Consider the following 21,444-nt stretch of genomic DNA (forward strand, 5'->3'; position numbering starts at 1 on the left):
TTAACATTAACATCTGCACTACAATTATATGATCTAACATTTAATATATATAGTCGCGAATAAATATCAAAGCAGCTCGACCTGTTTTATTTTATGCTTCCGCCAAGAGTTTCCTGGCGAACCAATTCTGGTTCTTTGAGCAAATTCAAGCAGATTTTTTTTAGTTTACTTTTACACAAATTTTAGTGATACTTAAATTGAATTTAACGACTGAAATGTTATAAATGTATTTCCATCGACAAAGTATCGATATTTACTTGTTTCGAATAAGTTCCCTCAAAAGTTTGCACCTAAATTGGAGCGTCTTACATAACTAACATTGTGAAATCCGCTTGCACTAAAACAAATTGACGATGCCACAGGAAGTCTACAAGCTACGAATGGTTTTGCAATTTTTTTCTGTTTAGTTTTCTTTTCTGATAATTGCCAAAAATTAACAAATTCGTACGCAAATCAAAAAATGAACGAATTTTTATATTTTATCGTAAAACAGAACAAGTTCCCAAAATCAATCTTAGCTCTAAAAACATTAGTGCTAATCCAAAGCTTTCAGAATAATCTTCATTTATTTTTAATATTGTTTCAGTTGAATCAGAATTACCCATATATTTTATGTTAAGTATTGAACTGGGGATTTATTAATGAAAAACATACAGCACATATCTTTATAAAATTAGATTTTTTCCTAACTTTTTTCTCTGTTATTCCGCTTTTTTTTTTAACTTTTTATAGGGTAGAAGGGTATTATAACTTTGTGCCGGCAGGAAATGTATATAACAGGTAGAAGGAGGCATCTCCGGCCCTATAAAGTATATATATTCTTGATCAGCGTCAACAGCCGAGACGATCTAGCCATGTCCGTCTGTCCGTATGAACACCTAGATCTCAGAGACTATAAGAGATAGAGCTACAATTTTTTTTCGACAGCATTTGTTATGTTTGCACGCAGATCAAGTTTGTTTCAAATTTTTGCCACGCCCACTTCCGCCCCCCCGCAAATCAAAAATCGAATAACAAGCGTAATTTTAAGGCTAGAGTTGCGATATATATAATAATAACTATAGTAGTTATGATTCCTAAAAATTTAGTTGCGATCAGATGAAAATTGTCGAAGTTATTAAAGGAATTCTTTTGTATGGACAAAATGCCTACTTACTAGGGTGTAGGTAGGTATATTGAGCCGTCTATGGTATATTTTGAACGCGGTACTATATCGATATACCACATATACCATTTGGTATATTTTTAGTATTATTGCAGTATATTTGGTATATTTTGAGAATAATACCGCAAAATATATTGCTTTTATTCAAGATGGGTAGCGGGTATCTCACAGTCGAGTACACTCGACTGTAGCTTTTTACTTGTTTTTAGTTGATCCAGCTTTTTTTGCTCCGAAAAAAATGACACCACTGCTCATTTCAGTCGCAGACCGAATGCGAAACGATGAGCACGAGCGTATTTCGTTGCGCTGTGCTTTCTATTCTATGGATGTGTGTATGTATTTACATGCCCGCCTATATTAGTATGTGTATGCGTATGAAGTTTTGCAACGTCCAGTTGCCTCGCTGACAAGCAGCTAGCGCACGTCAATTTTGTTTTGCCGCGACGAAAGTCTCGAAGTTGAAGACAACAACAATTGCTTGTTTGCAGTTAAGTGGCGCCTACACAAGGACTGCGTTGGCTCTGCTGATGGTTCGCAAGCACGGTTGCATTCCAAAAAAAATATTTTTTTACAAAAATTTTGAAAAAATGTACCAACTTTAGCAAAAATTTACCACAAATTTTTTTCGGTATTTCTTAATACTATATTTTGCTACCGTTTTTTTTTTAAATGTTCTTTTATTATTTCATATTTCATTTTTTTCTTCAAATTATGGTATAGTATATAGTATATAATATATAAAAGAAAACAAAAACATTACTTTCATTTAATCAATTATACTTTTCAAATATAAAGAAAACAAAAACATAACTTTCACTTAAACAATAATAAATAAAATTTTAAACTATTTTAGTTCATTTTTAAGAATGTCTTTTGGAGACCAAACACAGTGAAGGTCTTTACAATCAATTAATTCCTTGCAATACATTATGTTATTTTGTGCCTTAAATTCTAATTTATTTCGTAATTTATAGCCTATTTCCACTTCACTCAGTTTTTTTTTACTTTTGTCAAAGTCCCGTTTCGGGGTTTAAATTGGCACGAACCGAAAAATATGGGCGACAGTAAATTTCTCAATATGGCCGCTCTGAAATGTCAGCTGTTCAAATGTAAACACGAGTTGGCGAACAATTCAAAAAACAGCACGCGCATTTCTAAAATGGAAAATTTTCTTAAATTGCAAGATTTTTATGAGGATTTTAACGATGTGGAGGAAGCATTGCCAATAGTAAAGAAATCTCCATCAGTTTGGGCCTATGTAAGTAAATTGCTGGCAGCAATGTAATATTTACATGAATATATTTACTTTTTAGCAACGGCATGGGTGTTTTTGGGAGCGCGATATTCTTGGAAACAGTAAATTTTTTTTTTGAAGATACTTTTCAAATTAATAGGGAGGAGTTTAGCATCCTTGTGGAGCGCCTCCGTGGATTGGCCATAAAAGACACTACATTTCTCCTCCCATAACTCGAACAACATAGCGTCGTGTATGCCACTCCACGATATTGACGGCCTTCGAGTGTTTTGGCTCATGTAAAATATGAAAAATTTGCTTTAATAAGCAAAATAAAATTTTTATTTTTCTATTTTCATACCTTGGCGCACTTAAATGTCAGCTGTTTGTTTAGTGGTGAGCTCTTTTTCGTTGTCATATCGATAAAATATCGCATAATTACCCAAAAAATGCGTTAGCTATTTCTACGTCGTCCGCGAACGTAGAAAAACCGACATTTTTCTTATAGGTTTTTACATGGGGCGAACGAAACATTCGGCCTGAATGGAAAAAAAACCGAAGAAAACCGAGGTTTGGGTGCGGTGGAAATAGGCTATAATAAAAAAAAATAAACATCGATTTACTCGGTGAATGCATTAATCGATATTTTTGTGTCAGTACTCCTGGCATAATAATCGAATATTTGTGATTTATGCCCCTTTTCCACTGCCACTCAGTTCTTTTACGTTCGTCCAAGTCCCGTTTTAGCGTTTCCACCGCCACGAACCGAAAAAATTGGCGAGTTTTTTAGTGCGGTGGAAACGGGGAATTACTACTTTGTTTAGACATAATTGATCATGAGGCTTTTATTTTGCTATACTTATTGAACAAAGTTGGATATCGATGAATATCAGCTAATTATTCCACTTGGAAATAGACAGAGGCATAAGTAAATAAATTCAATTCAACCATTATGTATATATCATCTAATTGTTACAGATCAAGTTGCTTATTATGTTGTAAAAATTTGTATAGAAATTTGTTGATCGTTGCAGAACGAGTCGTATTGTGATGTTTATAATAAAGAAGTAAAGTCAATTCATAAATAGGAAACAAAATTTATATAAACATATAATTTTGTAATGCCCTTACTCTCGCATAATTTATTAAATTTGTAAGTTTCGGTTGATTTGCTTCTATTGCCTTTGATATTTTCATTCTGCCGAGTTTGTTTACTTGTTCACCCCTAAACAGTTGTTCGTGTGATATATAATATGACTTGTGAAACAGTATTTGGATTCTATCTTGTACAATGAATGAAAATGTAACAAATGTTAAAAATCGCTTTATTTCTTCATTTCCAATGGCAAAAGATTTGTTAAATCATATTAATCGAAATTTATACTATTCAATCAATAAACTTATTTAATTTATAAACTAATGTAATATTTTTTGTATTGAATTGCTTTGGGTAAATATCAGACTTAATTTTTCGAAATTCATATTTAAATTTTGGAAAAAAGATATTAAAATTTGTAATTTCAGTTTGGTGAATGAAGTGAATTTTCCGCTTTATTAATGGATGCCTAAATGAACCGATATATATGTATATACATATGTATGTACGTTAAATAAATTTCATACATGTATCCATTTGAATTTTGTAGAAGTACGTTTGACCTCGTAGTTCGGTCCTGAGTAGAGGAGTAGCAGTAAGGTATGTAAGTAAGCTCTCTCTCTCTCAACTACATTTCCTGGTATTTTTACTTATAGTTAAAGAATCTTTAATAAAAAACCATCTAAATATGTTTGAAGGTATTATATTTTGTTGTTCGCTGTCTCAATAGCTTATCATTCAGGAGGAAGCAACGCCGCAGTGTTAACGTAACAAAGTTAAACAAAAGACTGATAACTTTTGAACGGTGCGATAAGTAGGACAAATATGCAGCTCGACTATCTATTCTTACAGATATAAGAACAACTGTACACTTTTACTAATACTTTGCTTAAAAAAAAGCTATAAATAAGATGGTGGTTTGGAAATTAAGCCGCAGTGTTCAAAGTAAATTTAGTGCGTGCAGCAGTGGTTAATAAGGTGAAATAGTTGGTATTTTATAGTGAAGTAGAAGTTTCGAACAGTATTGTGCGGTCACACTGCAATATTGAAATGGCGAACAAAACAAAAAAATATATCAAAATATAGTGGATATATTGAATTTTATTAATTAATATATTTTTGCCAACATAATAATAATTTTAAGTTTATTTGAAGCTATAATCAATTCTACGAATAACACAAATATACTGCAGTTTTTTTTATCGCGAAAGCAGTTTGGGCACACTCCGTATATTTGTGTATACCAATCAGTTTTCGGTTGTGCTGGCAAAAATAAGGAAAGAATTTTTTTTCTGGTAAATGTTAAATGTTTTGTTAAATTTTGTTATAAAATTATGAAATATGAACATACATAAATAGTTATATAAGCTTATATTGATTAACTATTATTACAAAAAAAGTGTGTTGTGTTTTGCTCTTTTTCGAACTTAAACATTTGTGTATGCATGTGCATATTCATCGAACGATAAAATATATCCAATACATCTAAGTGTAATACATAATACATAAATCAAATTTATGCTTGTAAAAATGAGTAATGTGATAGACGGCACTGCATAAATATGTGCTTGTGTATATATCTTTACATTCTTATAAATATATGTACATACATACGCATTTTTACAATACATATGTTACGTACATTTGTTCATAGGCATGTTACAATGGACTTAGCAGAAGTGATATCATCCAACTGGGAAGATAAAAATGTATGATCTACACAGCTAATTCATACCAATGAATATCATAAAATTAATTTCTAAAGCCTTTATATATAAAAAAAAAACGTTAGAATACATATATATATATATATATATATATATATATGTATACATACATATATAGTAAAATCAGTACGTTATATGTATATTCATTTGTATATCCATATGTGTACTTATGGGTTCAGAAATGTGTTCTTGATATGACGTAATTTTTACCCGAGGAGAAAAACTATGTGTCAAGATGGCAATGATCTGTGTGTCCAGTCTATTTGCAGTTGCAAATTAAATTTGGTATTTCTTTCATTGATGTACAGTATGTCAAGAAACTCTTTACTCACTGAAAAATACATTTTTTTTGACTTTGCATGCAAAAATAACGCCTTTAGAAGTTTCAATATTTTTTAATACAGATCTATTATTTAGCAAATTTCAAATTAGTATGTAAAAAATAAAAACAATACAACGAAAGGGAAATATATAAAGGATGAAATACAAATTAAACCTTTTTAAAATTTTAATATTAGATACGTTTTAACGATGCCTAAAAGTTAAAATTAATTTTCACTACAACAAAAGCAAATTTGGGAAGACATCCCTATTGTTTGCACAAAAACTGTGACACAGATTTCAATGTATGTATGTATGTCCGATTACTGCCAATTGCTTAAAGAAACTTTAAGATCCTGACATGTTAAAGAGAACATCTACCGCTGGGCTTTTGAAAACAATTGAAAAAATAGTATGCTAGAATAAAGTATAATAAATCTATTGAAAAGTTATCTTTATATATAAAAATAATGATTTATCAATGTTTGTATACATAAATAAATGTCATAAACCTCATTCTTAACTGGAATAACCAGTGTAATCTACTCTACGATTATTATTTGTGGTAAGCGTCATCAACTTATCGAAAGACGTCATTGATTTCCCCGTCATCTAAGATTAATAATTATCTTGAGTGGTGCAATACTACAAGTGCGGTATCGACCACAAATTGAAAAGAACATTAAATAATAAACAAGGGTACCACAGAAATCAAAACTTATTAAATTCCAACCGTATATTTGAGAGATTACAGGTCCCACAGAGCCGAGATGGCTAATTTAAGTTCTAAATTATAATTTTAGAACTTTTATTTGTACTATTCAATCTTACCGTGCGAAAATGAAGGTGTCCATACATAGTTTTTAAGCTAATTTCAAATATTTTGAGTTTTCAATTTGTTGCATTTCTGGTTATTGGTTGTGTAAAAAAGGCATAATACAATTTTTGTTTTCAAGAAATGGAAATAATAACATAAAATAAAATAAAAACGAATAAATAATTTAAAAACACCTATGTTTCTACAATGTACTTGTGCATCCCTACCTGTACATGCTATCGTCAGTAGCCAGTGAATCCCATATGTCTAAGACACTTGACCTTACCCTTCGCCAACTGTTCATTACGTAACCATTAAATCTATTTTATTAGAATTCTGCAAAAATGTAACCATTCACTGTCAGTCGGCGAATATATTTCATTTAGTAAAAATTTGTTTGGACGGAAACTTTGATCGATTTTTTATAAAAGTAATTATTTTTCCAGGCTTCTGCCTGAATATCACACTGAAAACAAAGATACATGTGGAAATATTTTTTTTAAAACTTTGTTTGAAGAGAACTTTTTTTTTTGAGTATTCGTGAAGATTATAAACTACACGAGATAGAGCTACTATTTTTTTTGTTGCATCACTTCCGCATAACCAATAGCAAGTGTAGTTTTAAACTTAAGTTATCAATGGAAAACCTATCTAATATTCCATTTGAAGTTAACATAGAAAGCTAATCTCCTGCTCAAAGAATAAATTACCAAAGTATAGATATAGATTTATAATTATACCTGATACTTGTAGGGTAAAATGGTAGTATGACCTTTTAAAGTATATGTATTCTTGATCAGCATCAGCAGCCGAGTAGCGGGTATTTTACAGTTGGGCACACTTGTCTGTAGAGTTCTTGTTTGTTTTAAATATGTGTGTTTGTGAATTCAACCTTAAAACCGAGAATTTTAAAAATCAGGCATGTGTAAATATAAAATTACAACAAAATTTTAACATTTCTATACCCGCTACCCATAGGGTAGAAGGGTATTATAACTTTGTGCCGGCAGGAAATGTATGTAACAGGTAGAAGGAGGCATATCCGACCCTATAGAGTATATATGTTATTGATCAGTTTTAACGATACTTTTGTATGGGCAAAAGCGCCTACTTACTAGGGGTCTGAGTTGCTTTGGCCGACAATCTGGTACATTGTGCCGTCTATGGTCTATTTTTAATGTGGTACTATATCGATATACAAAATATACAATTTGGTATATTTTTAGTATTTCTGGTATTTTGGTATATTTTGAAAGAAAAAAATGTACCACAATATTTTGCTTTTATTCAATATGGGTAGCGGGTATCTCACAGTCGAGCACACTCGACTGTAACTTTCTTATTTGTTAATTTTATTATAGTATTTTCACTTCTCAAAAATGCCCAGTGCTTCAGTCCTAGGCGCATTGCTGTTTTATTTTTAAAATATCTGCTTATATTTGTGTTCATATGTTCATATATATTCATATGTATTAATATAGCAATGTGGGAACACGATAAAGAATATCTCAATAGTTTAGTGCGCATGTATGGTATAACTACAGGGACAACAAATCAGTTGTAATTGAAAGAGTATCTAATTATATACATATGTACATATATAATGGACACATTTCATATACAATTGTGGGAAATGCGATTTTTTTACAGAGTTCACAAATAAATTATTTTCGTGTAATCGTTTTTAACTGTCCTTTGTTCAATGCTCGATTACCTTTTGTATAATTATTTTAAAATATTAGAAATCACTTCAATATTAATTGATAATGGGTCTTGTATTTAGAGTCCCTTATATTAGGTTCGTCAAGATAGATGAGAATCCATTCAAAAACAATTTTTGATCTGCGCCCTTCGTGCTCTGAACTAGCACGAAATGGTGAAATTGATTCCTTTGAATTGGATATCCATATTAGCTTTAGGATGCCTATTAGAAACACTACAAATTTCTTACCAATTTCCTTTCGGATTCGTAGTGAATCTTGATTGGTGTTGGGCCACTTGATGGCGTTCTCCGTTAGAACGAAATACTTGAAGAAGAAAGTTTATAATCCCCCGCTATATTTATACACTGCTGGTTATAGGATAAGCATTTTAAAATGTGTTTAATATTTATTGTTTTAATGATGATTGAAATTAAGTTTATACGCAAGAACATTTGGTGTTAATGATATTTAAAGGGCGATATTTGGACGATTCTGATGTAAAACGGGTATTGCAGTAGTCCTTTTTTTTTGAAAAAGGGAAGGATAACTAGTTTGTTAAAAGAATTTGATTTCTAAATGGACATGCAATATTTTACACAGAAAAATTAAAAACAAAATTTTTATTTAGCTTCTGTAAATCGAATGGAGTAAAAATATAGATATTGGAATGAAGATATTTATATATGAAACACACATGTTAAATTTTGTATAAAAGTTTTTGCATATCAACTTATTTTCAATCATCATTAAAACTACAAATATTTTAATGCAAGTAAACGTGCGTCTAATCACACAGAGATCTCAGAGACTGAGTGCTAGGGATAAAATTTATTTTGACAGCACTTATTATTTTTTAAGGCACGTAAAATTTGTTTAAATTTTTTGCCACGCTCAAGCAAGCGTGAAGCTAGTACATATTATTATAATAACAACAGTATTTATAATTCTTGGTTGCGATTGGATAAAAATTGTAGAAGTTATTAAAGAAATACTTTCTTTCGTTACGGCAAAAAACGCCTACTCCAATTGGGTCTTACGTTCTATGAGTGAGAATCTAGTATATTTTGTACTCTGTGATTTATTTTGAATGAAGTACTATAGTGGTTTACCAAATATAGCTTTTGGTATACTTGCTATTTTCGGTACATTCTTATAATATGGCTTTATTGCAAATGGATAGCGGTAGTATCTCACAGTCGAGTGCACTCGATTTTATCTTTCTTACCTTTTAACTTTCCATAATAATATCCATTTCCTCCACCTTAAAGTGTACTGTTGGGTATCATAAAGTGTCAATAGTTTAACCAATTTCTAAAGTCCACTTGTTCCTTTTTTTTAACAGATCAGTTTGAATCAATTCTTTTTGGCTGTTATTTCCCGCCAACCATTTTGAATAAAAACATAACAGTATAAGTTTGCTGGATAAATATTTTATCACAATTAAATTATTTATAAATTAATAATGCTTACTATACATTTAAATAAAAAAGGTTTGCCGTAGAGAATAGACAGTGACAATAAAATATATTTATTTTGTTTATTTCAGATATAATCAATGGCCACAATCGATGGAAGACCGGCACAATATGGGATATCACTTAAACAATTACGCGAGCTCATGGAGCATCGTGGCAGGGAAGGGGTAGCAAAAATCAGTGAATTTGGGGGAGTTCATGAGTTGTGCAAAAAACTATATACTTCTCCAAATGAAGGATTGAGCGGATCGAAAGCTGATGAAGAACATCGACGTGAAACGTTTGGCTCCAATGTCATCCCACCGAAACCACCAAAAACATTTTTAACTCTCGTCTGGGAAGCTCTGCAAGATGTAACATTAATCATCTTAGAGGTTGCAGCCTTAGTGTCACTTGGTTTATCGTTTTATAAACCTGCCGACGAAGACGCTCGTAAGTATCATCTCTAAACCAAAATATCAAAGCTAAATTGTTTGCTATTTTTACTGCAGCTGTACTAGAAGAGGAAGATGAACATCATGGTTGGATTGAGGGTTTGGCCATATTGATATCGGTCATAGTCGTGGTTATTGTTACGGCTTTCAATGATTATTCCAAAGAGCGTCAATTCCGTGGACTACAGAGCCGCATTGAAGGCGAGCATAAATTCTCTGTAATCCGCGGAGGAGAAGTATGTCAAATATCAGTTGGCGACATTCTTGTTGGTGATATTGCTCAGATCAAGTATGGTGATCTATTACCCGCTGATGGTTGCCTCATACAAAGCAATGATCTTAAGGTGAATATTTCTCAAATTTTCTAATTTGATGATAATCTTTATTTTCGATGTAGGTGGATGAATCTTCACTCACAGGTGAATCAGATCAGGTGAAAAAAGGTATAGATTGTGATCCAATGGTACTATCGGGAACACACGTTATGGAGGGCAGCGGTAAAATGATTGTTACAGCTGTTGGAGTAAATTCCCAAGCTGGTATAATATTCACTTTACTTGGTGCCGCTGTCGACGAACAGGAAGCTGAAATTAAAAAAATGAAAAAGGGTAAGTTTGCTTATTATTTACTTTTTATAAAGTCTAAATATGAACAGTTTTCCGAAATAAGAATATAATTTATTTATTATATTCAATGGACTTCAACTGTAATATTATGTCCTTAAATTCATATGTAATGTAACTTACACTTAAATAATAATAAGAATAATTTTAGAAATTCAAATTTCAATGCATTTCATATTATGAAAAATTAATTTTTGGATTTCTTTATGTGTCCATTGAATAATATAAATATGTGGATTTTCATAAAATATACAAAATTAAAAAAATTAATTTAATTTCAACATACATGTATTTATATTTTGGATTAAATTTACAGCAATCTATTATTGGTACCCATGTGATCTATTGTACCCACTTCTTTTCCAACCTAAAATTTAATTTTCACTCGAGCTTGTAGCTGCCTTCTCTAAGAAATTTCTTTATTGTGTTTGAACCTATACAATCCAATCTATTGAGATCCATGGCTTGCTAGCTTGTAGCAGTTTAATATTTTGCTGTATCGTGTATTCAGAAATAAATCTCGGATTGAGAGTTTTGATTTAACCTTTTATACGTACAAGCTTGGATGTGACTTGTCAAGTGCATTAAATGCTGATTTATGTTGGATAAGTTGTAATTATTTTTTATACTGTATTCTATAGTGTCTTCTTATATATTTATTTACATATATTTAGTTATGATTATAACGATGATCATTTTAACACTTCATTAGATAGTATGTGGGGATTTTTACAGTTGTATGTGTATGAATGAAAAAAGACGAAGTAATGAGTATAAAATAGAATTTTTATAGAACATTATTTTACAAAAATCCAAAAAAAAACACATTTTAAAATAATCGGAAATCTTGTCAAATTGTGAAATGCAAATATAATACTTAAAAAAAAATAAATAATAATAATAATAAATCGAGATTACTTATGTTTTTATTTTCATCCTAATAAAATTGAGCACACCGCTGTAACTCACAATTTCCGAATTAAAGAAGGATAAGAAATAATATTAACTAAATTTGTTTTAAACTTTTTCATTTTTGCAATACTTTTTATATTTAAGGCTTCATGTTTCTCATTTTGGAAATGCTTATATGTATCCATTTATGTATATATGTCTACTTAATAAGTGGATTTGACTACTGCCAATAATCATTAATTATATCATTTATGTTTTTGTTTTTATTTTTCCATATTCCAATTGTCATACGTGATATGCATGACGTGAATTGATTGACACCAACCTTTAAAATCCTTCATCTATCTAAAAAAAATATATCAAAATAAAAACAACCAAACCGATAAACCAATCAATCAACCAACCAATCTACTACCAAATACCAAAAACACAATATCAAATTAATTTGAATGGACGAAATTAATTGATACAAATACAAACTTTGATTGAAATGTCAAATTAAATCATTAAATTTTAAATAATTCAGAAGCTAAAAAGGCGAACAAACAAAAGAACAAGAGCCAGACAGGTGAATTAATGAATCAGTCTAAATAACAATTTCCTTTTATTTCTAAATTAATATTTTTTATAAAATTAAAAAATTACTTTGAAAGGGTCAGTAGTCTCAAAGGACTAACGAAAAACGAACTTTCATATGGTCCGATTAACCGTGAGATTTGTTCTATTAATATTATTTAGATTCGATAAAAGACTTCTCATAAAATGTTTGGCGTAGTAATAATTATAACTATCCAAATGTATCATTATTTGAATTTATTCTTTTTAAATTCGTTTATGTCTATCTCCATCACAGTTCATAGAAATTTTAGATGTAATAGAAATACATTCTAATTAAATTTGTTTTTTTTTTTTGCGATTAACTTGAGAGTTTAACGAGGCCGAACGATAACTAGAGATCTACAACATGCAGTTGAATAGAAATAATAATTTTATTATTAAATATTATAAAAAGTTAAACAAACGAAACAAAATTGGATACAATGTAAAGTAACTTTATACTGGTTGTTGGACTATACAAACATAGGTGAAGCCCCAACGAAATCAACATCTCATGCTCCGCAATCACATGCCACCAATGACGGAATTAAATCAGAATCGGATGGAAATCATGTTCAGCAGCAAACGTCATCATCCGCTGCTGAAACTGGCCACAAAAAAGAAAAATCTGTGCTGCAGGCCAAGCTAACCAAGTTGGCAATACAAATTGGATATGCTGGTTCGACAATTGCTGTGCTCACCGTCATTATTCTAATTATACAATTCTGCGTTAAGACATTTGTTATCGATGATAAACCTTGGAAAAATACTTACGCCAACAACTTGGTTAAACATTTAATCATTGGTGTCACAGTATTAGTTGTGGCAGTACCAGAAGGTCTTCCACTGGCCGTTACATTATCGCTGGCCTATTCCGTCAAGGTAGGTATAACTCAATTAAACTATTCAATCCCTTTAATTACGCAATTACGAATTTTGTTATATACAATAATAACTATAGTCTTTGTGATTCCTGAAAATTTAGTTGCGATCAGATAAAAATTGTCGAAATTATTAAAGAAATACTTTTGTATGGGAAAAAACACCTACTTACTAGAAGTTTAGTTGCTTTGGCTGACAATCTGGTATATTCTGCAGTCTATAGTATATCTTGAATGTAGCACCATGTCAATATTACAAATATACCATTTGATATATTTTTTGTTACCCGGGTACCCGGGTTCAAGCCCGCTCGAGGTACAAATTTTTTTTTTTTTACCACCCGGTCGGTGGTGCTCGAGCTCAAATCCCGATCGAGAATACATGCATATTTATTTTTAATATTTTGAGATTATTACCGTAATATTTAGCTTTTATTCAAAATGGGTAGCGGGTATTTCACAGTCGACCACACTCGACTGTAGCTTTCTTACTTGTTGGTATATTATTTTTATATATTTTGAGAATAATACCATAATATTTTGCTTTTATTCAAAATTTTCTTACTTATTCACATTCGTTTTGTTCAAATATAATGAGCCTGTTTGAGCCTAAATACAATTACTTTCAATATAAACTTCAAGTTATGATTTGAGGTGTAAACTATTGTCTACCTACCCTTCGCACTCTGGTCTATAGATATATTGTAGCATAGTACATTTTATAATATATCTGCAACAATAAATTTTGTTATTCATATTTAAATAGATGATTGGTCATTGATCTTATAATAGTCTGCATGACAAATTTAATCATAATAGTATAGATGATTCCATGATTCACATTTTAAATTTAACTAGTAAAAAAGTTAGTTTTCATTTACACCATATTCTTAAAATATGCCAAATTAATATATCAAAAAATTCTGCAAAAATACAAAATGTCGACTGCTATATTTGGTATATCGATGTACTCCACAGATAAGATACCCATAGATGTGGCAGCGGATTTTGAAAGCTAATTTGAATTTGGTTAAATTAAATTTTGATATAAAATTTACTGGAGATACTAGAATGCTTTGTAATGTGTTTGTATATTTTCATTGTATAATAACACTCTAACTCAAGAATATGAAACTGCATCTGCGGCAAACGATAATAGACATACATTTTTTTCTCAGCAAAATAGTAAATTTATCTTAGAGTGAAGTTATTTTTCCAGGATGGTTTCTCTAAATTCGACAATATTGTCTTTAGGATTTTTATTATGACAGTTCTTAAAGATAATTTACTTTTTTCTTTAATAGAAAATGATGAAAGATAATAACTTGGTACGTCACTTAGATGCTTGCGAGACAATGGGTAATGCGACAGCAATTTGCTCAGATAAAACTGGTACTCTTACGACAAATCGGATGACCGTTGTTCAATCATATATATGTGAAAAGCTTTGTAAAGTACTGCCGACACTCAACGATATACCACAGCAAGTAGGCAATTTAATAACCATGGGCATATCTGTAAACTCGGCATATACTTCCAACATTATGGTGAGTTACAATAACGTTCCATATAAAGTTCTATATACAAATTTATTATCGTTTTTGTAGCCTGGCCACAATCCCGGCGACTTGCCAATTCAAGTGGGAAACAAGACGGAATGTGCCCTCCTTGGATTTGTTCAGGGCTTAGGAGTTAAATATCAATCAATTCGCGATGAAATACCCGAGGATAGATTTACTCGAGTTTACACTTTTAACTCAGTGCGTAAGAGTATGGGCACTGTAATACCCAGACCCAACGGTGGCTATCGATTGTACACAAAGGGTGCTTCAGAGATTATCATGAAAAAGTACGCAGACCCAATTACAGTTAAAAACTGAAAAAAACATATATTGTTATTGTTCCTCAAAATCGTTATTGTATCGATTTTGATTAATTATTATTGGATTTTACGCCTATTTTACATAATTTTACAGATGTTCATTTATCTACGGGCATGAGGGTACATTAGAGAAATTTACACGTGACATGCAGGAACGCTTAATACGCGAAGTAATTGAACCAATGGCATGCGATGGATTGCGCACAATATCGGTTGCTTATCGCGATTTTGTGCCGGGAAAGGCGGCTGTTAATGAGGTGCACATCGATGGAGAACCAAATTGGGATGACGAAGAAAATATCATGTCAAATTTAACTTGTCTATGTGTTGTTGGTATTGAGGATCCGGTACGGCCAGAAGTGCCAGACGCCATACGAAAGTGCCAACGTGCCGGAATCACTGTCCGAATGGTAACTGGTGATAACATCAATACAGCTCGATCAATTGCCAGTAAATGTGGTATTTTGAAACCAAACGACGACTTCCTTATTCTAGAGGGTAAAGAGTTTAATAGGAGAATTCGCGATACAAATGGCGATGTAAGTAAGATGTACATAATGTGCCCTATGATATTAATTCAAACTATGTTTTCATACTGGATTAGCTTTGAAAAAAAAATAATAAATTCTACTGAATTTGTGAGAATAATCGATAGATAGACATTCATTTGCATTTGCATTTATATTTACAAAAGTAAAGAGCAAATCTCAACAATTACTAAGTACATATATACATATAACATATTTATAATAATAGAAAAAACACCAATTTTGATAGCTAAGTTCTAAATATTGTAAGATTAAAATTTTAATTTGAGAACTAGGTTAACGTGCCGAAACAACAAATCTAATTTCATTTAAGAGCTCCGAAGTATCGATTAATCCAATATTTAGATTGGGTATAAAAAGAACAAACTACATAATTTTATGGTTAGTAAAAGAAGAATTTAGTAATTTACTGTTTAATATTAGGGTCCAAGGAACTTTATACATGTACATATGTATATATATGCTACTAGGAATGCACAAAATATTAAAAAGTAAATTTTAAAGCATATAGAAAATAAATTTTAAGTGTGTGAGTACTTTTTTAATTAATTTGTTTTATAGATTCAACAACATCTGATTGACAAAGTTTGGCCAAAATTGCGAGTTCTAGCCCGTTCATCACCAACTGATAAATATACGCTAGTCAAAGGTTTGAAACTCCTAAGCTTCATATAATCTATATGCATTATTTTAGGGCATTCATATTAATGTTTTTCATTTCTTTTGGTAAAGGTATGATTGACAGTACGGTGACAGACAATCGGGAAGTTGTTGCTGTTACGGGCGATGGTACTAACGATGGTCCCGCATTAAAGAAGGCCGACGTTGGTTTTGCAATGGGTATTGCGGGCACCGATGTGGCTAAAGAAGCATCAGATATCATTCTCACTGATGACAATTTCAGTAGCATAGTCAAGGCTGTTATGTGGGGTCGCAATGTCTATGATTCCATAGCAAAATTTTTGCAATTTCAGTTGACCGTCAATGTAGTAGCCGTCATTGTTGCATTTATTGGAGCTTGTGCCGTACAGGACTCCCCTTTAAAGGTAAGTTCTCAAATTACATAAACAAAATTCATAAAGCTTAATTTGGAAAAAGTAATACATTTACATTTGGACATTTTGATATAAGTATTTAATGATGTGGGTTTTAAATGACGTACGCATTTAAACACATAGAATAAACAGTACGCTCATAGCTTTGCCCGCGTCCTCTTTATACTTATAAATAACCAAAATGGCCCAGTAATATATAAGTGGAAAATAAAAGATATTATATCGTTATGTAATATAATTTTTTGTTTTGGTATTAACTATCACTATATATATTAATGTCACTAACACTATCGTGTCTACCAAAGCGTAAGCGTAAAAACAAAAAAAAAACCAAATAACTAAAAAAGCTAGTAATTTTTATTTTGATTGAAAAAAAGGAAGATTTATTTATGATTTTTATACGCTATTGGCGTCATATCAAGTTTACTTTATATTTTTGTCACTCATTTTTCCGCCTTCTCAAATCGATTTTAGTACATTTGTTCTCTATGGCGTATTTTGAATTTAATATTATATCGATATTCCAAATATAACCTTTGATATTTTTATACCCGCTACCCATAGGGTAGAAGGGTATTACAGATCTTGTTTGTTTTAAATTTTTGTCACGCCCACTTCCGCCCCCACAAATTATAAGAAATCGAATAACAAGCGTTTTAAAGGTAGATTGCGAATTTTGGTATATACAATAATAGCTGCTAATTGGCTGCGATCCCATACAAATTGTTGAAGTTATTAAAGAAATATTTTTGTATGGGCAAAGATGCCTAAAGCAACTGCTTTGGCTGACAATCTAGTATATTGTGCCGCCTATGGTATATTTTGAATGTGGTACTATATTGACATACAAATTTCAAATTTGTATGTCAATATAGTACTTGTTTAGCTTACTTGTTTTTTTTTGGGTATATTAAATATTGAGATTAATACTTCACTGACTCACTGACGTGCACAATGGAACTATCTTACAAGTCGTCTCACAGAAAATGCATACAAATCCAGCATTACAAAACCATTTAAATTTAAATTAAATGAAACGAGGGCCGATCGTTTTTTCATATAATCGCAAACTTTAATTTTTATTTACGGTACGTAATAATTTTAAACTTTTAATTTGTTTTGAATGAATTGTGTGTATTATAGGCAGTGCAAATGTTATGGGTAAATCTGATTATGGACACTCTAGCATCACTGGCTTTAGCTACGGAAGTGCCAACGCCAGATCTTTTACTACGTAAACCTTATGGTCGTACTAAGCCACTTATATCACGCACAATGATGAAAAATATTTTGGGGCAGGCCTTATATCAACTTGTAATCATATTTGGATTACTTTTTGTCGGTAAGTTAAGGCAAATATGAGGGCTAGTATCTGTCATTATTCTATTTAATTGATTAGGTGACAAGATTCTGGATATAGAGTCTGGAAGGGATCAAGATCTAAACGCTGGACCAACCCAACATTTTACTATTATTTTCAACACATTTGTTATGATGACATTGTTTAATGAGATTAACGCCCGTAAAATCCACGGACAACGCAACGTTGTTGAAGGACTTTTTACCAATCCCATATTTTATACTATATGGATATTTACAATGATTTCACAGGTATGTAATAAAAATGTGTTACAATCTGGAATGTTCAAACTGCAAATAATATTAATGACAAAAATTATTAATGCTTAAAAATCCTAGGTTGTCATAATTCAATATGGTAAAATGGCTTTTTCAACAAAAGCCCTGTCTCTTGAGCAATGGCTATGGTGCATATTCTTCGGAATCGGTACACTAGTTTGGGGACAATTAATCACTTCAGTGCCTACACGAAAATTACCTAAAATTCTATCGTGAGTAGATATTATTATGTAAAATAATATTAAGCCAAACCGTATATATATATATAGTGGTGATTTTCATTACATAAATTTTTCAATGCTTTATTAATACACTATAGTTTTTATTTCAATGCGAAGATGATTGTTAATCAAAGTATATTTGCATGTAAAGCTTGTATCGCACGGCATGTTATATTAAATGATAAGCTCGTATATTGATATTTATTTAACACATCTTGGTGCCTAATTAAATATCAAAAGTTCGTAAAAGTTTTAAAAGTTTGTGACTACCATAGCTTATTGACATTGACTAACATTGAGTTTTTAAGGATTGTGTTAACAACAAATGAGAAAAAATATAATAAAGAAGCCAAGAAGAAAAATTAAATTAGGTATAAGATCTTATGTATTTTATTATTAAATTATAAGTAAATGGGTATAGACTATTCTCCATAAGAATTTCAAGTAAGTAATCAAATACAATGCTACTTCGAGAATCATTTAATAATACTTTTAACACTCATATAACGAATGGTTTTAATTTATCATTGTGAATTAACTAAATAGTATGGGCATATAAAATCGACTGTTTATACCCGCTTCCCATAGGGTAGAAGGGTATTATAACTTTGTGCCGGCAGGAAATGTATGTAACAGGTAGAAGGAGGCATCTCCGACCCAATAAAGTATATATATTCTTGATCAGCGTCAACATCCGAGACGATCTAGCCATGTCCGTCTGTCCGTCCGTCCGTATGAAACACTGGATCTCAGAGACTATAAGAGATAGAGCTATAATTTTTTTTCGACAGCAGTTATGCTTGCACGCAGATCAAGTTTGTTTCAAATTTTTGCCACGCCCACTTCCGCCCCGCAAATCAAAAAAATCGAATAAATAATAAATAAATAAAGCTAGAGCGAATTTTGGTATATACAATAACAACCATAGTAATTGTGATTCCTGCAAATTGGGATGCGATCAGATAAAAATTGTGGAAGTCATTTAAGACATACTTTTGTATGGGCAAAAACGCCTAGTTACTAGGGGTTTTAGTTGCTTCGGCTGACAATCTGGTATATTGTGCCGTGATCTGGTATATTGTATGTGATACTATATCGATATACCAAATATATAATGCGGTATATTTTAGTATTTTTGGTATATTTTGAAACAAAAACCGCAATATTTTGCTTTTATTCAATATGGGTAGCGGGTATCTCACAGTCGAGCACACTCGACTGTGACTTGCTTACTTGTTTTTAATCTTCGAGTTTTCATAATAATATTTACTTTAATATTTCCATATAGTTCCTATTAAATAACTGTGGTAATATTATTATTAAACAATTAATAAGAGTTAAATAATATTTATTACTTATTTCCCAAAACGAATAACTAAATAATGAATTTTCAGCTGGGGACGCGGTCATCCAGAGGAATACACTGACGCTATGAATTTGGGTGAAGAACGCTTCGATTCTATTGACTCGGACAAAAAGCCGCGAGCTGGACAAATTCTATGGATACGAGGCCTAACTCGTCTTCAAACTCAAGTAAGTTGATTTTCCAGATTTCCATATTTATAGAGTCCCTAAATATATTACTTATCAAATTAAAAACAAATAGTTGGTATCGTTTTTTTTTTACATATTTTGAGTTGGATTCTCATTTCTATAAAAGCATCTATGTTAATATGTCTAATTTATGGGCACATAGTAACTAACATACTAACATGTGCCCATATTATTCATGTTCATAGATTCTGGTATAAATAACTCAGGATATTTTGTTCAAATTTCGATATACACAACACAGAATTAAATATTTAATTTAAATATTTACACAACATTAAAAATATGTCATTAGGCAATAATATGTTAACCACTGCATCAATTTGCTGTATGTGAACGGTTCGTGAGTATAACTGCTTAACTGTGATTGTAATTACATTAAATTGTCAAGTGACACTTCATTTGAGAATTTCAAGCAGCAGTTGATGATGTCAGTTGTCATTGTGCCGTTCACAAACTGCATTTCAAGAACATATTTGTTACTTTTATTAGCTTTATTATTTTAATTTATTAAAATGTATTTTTTTAATTTAAAATTTAATATTCACACATTCGCATAACTAAAACGTACAATGAAATATATATTCTTATTTTGTACTTTTTGTAGCTTCTTTATGTAATATTTCATTGTTCAGTGATCCCGTTAATATGACTTGATTTCGTTTTCATGTTTTTCATGATCAATGATATTTCCATTATGTAAATGTCAATGATTATTGACAACTGTGACAGTATTTATTATGTTAGGTTCCACCCGTCCCCCCATTCCTTCTTTCGCCAATTAATCGATAGTATACAATAAAAGTCATAAGTCGTTTCTATGAAAGTAGGCGTGAAATTTCTAGCTTTTGTGTAGGGTTATATATTATTAATAAATTAACGATACCTTTTTCATATGACCTCCTGACCTGACCCCATGTAAATTTAATATTCAAATTCCATACGATTACATTTTTCAACTCAACGATTTTTTTTAAATAAAAATTAAATATTTGTGTCGATTATTTTTTAATTAAGTCAAATTGAGATTATTTCTATACGTAATAAAATGTTTTTAATATATCAAAATAATAAATTGAAGTGAAAAAATATTTATTTTGCTTTATCTTGGAATTGTAAAATCAAAAATAATTGTGTATCAAGATAATTAATGTCGTTAATGTCCCAAAATTAGAAAAATAAAATACACTTTAGTCTTCACCTAATAATAGTATCAGTTTAAATTTTAAATTAAACACGTTTGAATAGCTTGAAATATTTTAGTGCTTGTTTAAAAAAAAAGTAAATACGATTTACCTTTAATTTAGTTAAATAAAATCAAACATTTTCTGTCCCATTTTTCCTTCTATTCCTGATTGCGCTCTGTTCCACTCTTACTCTCTCAAATTTCTCTCTATAAGCCCTTCTATCTTTGTCTTATATCCTTTCATGTAAATGTTGATATCTTCAGTCCAACTGTTGATGTTGCTGTTGTTCTTCGTATCTTTGTCACGAATTTATCAAAAAGTTTTCCTGTGATATTGTAACAAAAATTTAAATTCTACTTGAATGCTTATATGATCAA

The 21,444-nt window shown here is 30.9% G+C and overlaps 1 protein-coding gene across 7 annotated transcripts in view; it reads left to right on the top strand.

Annotated features, from left to right (window-relative positions):
* The first annotated feature begins 4,691 nt into the window (after positions 1–4,691).
* The window catches only part of LOC117573220 (plasma membrane calcium-transporting ATPase 1), a 31,397-nt gene continuing 14,644 nt past the window's right edge, over positions 4,692–21,444 (top strand). For 3 of the 7 annotated variants that reach the window (XM_034256245.2, XM_034256240.2, XM_034256247.2), the window contains exons 1-15: positions 4,693–4,790; positions 9,610–9,970; positions 10,030–10,316; positions 10,370–10,580; positions 12,034–12,075; positions 12,592–12,986; positions 14,290–14,532; positions 14,593–14,834; positions 14,962–15,406; positions 15,977–16,064; positions 16,148–16,461; positions 17,614–17,812; positions 17,870–18,081; positions 18,169–18,320; positions 19,724–19,862. In XM_034256245.2, coding sequence (XP_034112136.1) covers positions 9,619–9,970; positions 10,030–10,316; positions 10,370–10,580; positions 12,034–12,075; positions 12,592–12,986; positions 14,290–14,532; positions 14,593–14,834; positions 14,962–15,406; positions 15,977–16,064; positions 16,148–16,461; positions 17,614–17,812; positions 17,870–18,081; positions 18,169–18,320; positions 19,724–19,862 — 3,321 coding nt within the window. In that variant the 5' untranslated portion in view covers positions 4,693–4,790; positions 9,610–9,618. Of the gene's footprint in view, positions 4,791–9,609; positions 9,971–10,029; positions 10,317–10,369; positions 10,581–12,033; positions 12,076–12,591; positions 12,987–14,289; positions 14,533–14,592; positions 14,835–14,961; positions 15,407–15,976; positions 16,065–16,147; positions 16,462–17,613; positions 17,813–17,869; positions 18,082–18,168; positions 18,321–19,723; positions 19,863–21,444 lie in introns of all 7 variants that reach the window. The other 4 variants (XM_034256242.2, XM_034256243.2, XM_034256244.2 and 1 more) reach the window with 3 other exon arrangements.

Source organism: Drosophila albomicans, chromosome 4 (genome assembly GCF_009650485.2).
Source record: "Drosophila albomicans strain 15112-1751.03 chromosome 4, ASM965048v2, whole genome shotgun sequence".
NCBI classification, from domain to species: Eukaryota; Metazoa; Arthropoda; class Insecta; order Diptera; family Drosophilidae; genus Drosophila; species Drosophila albomicans.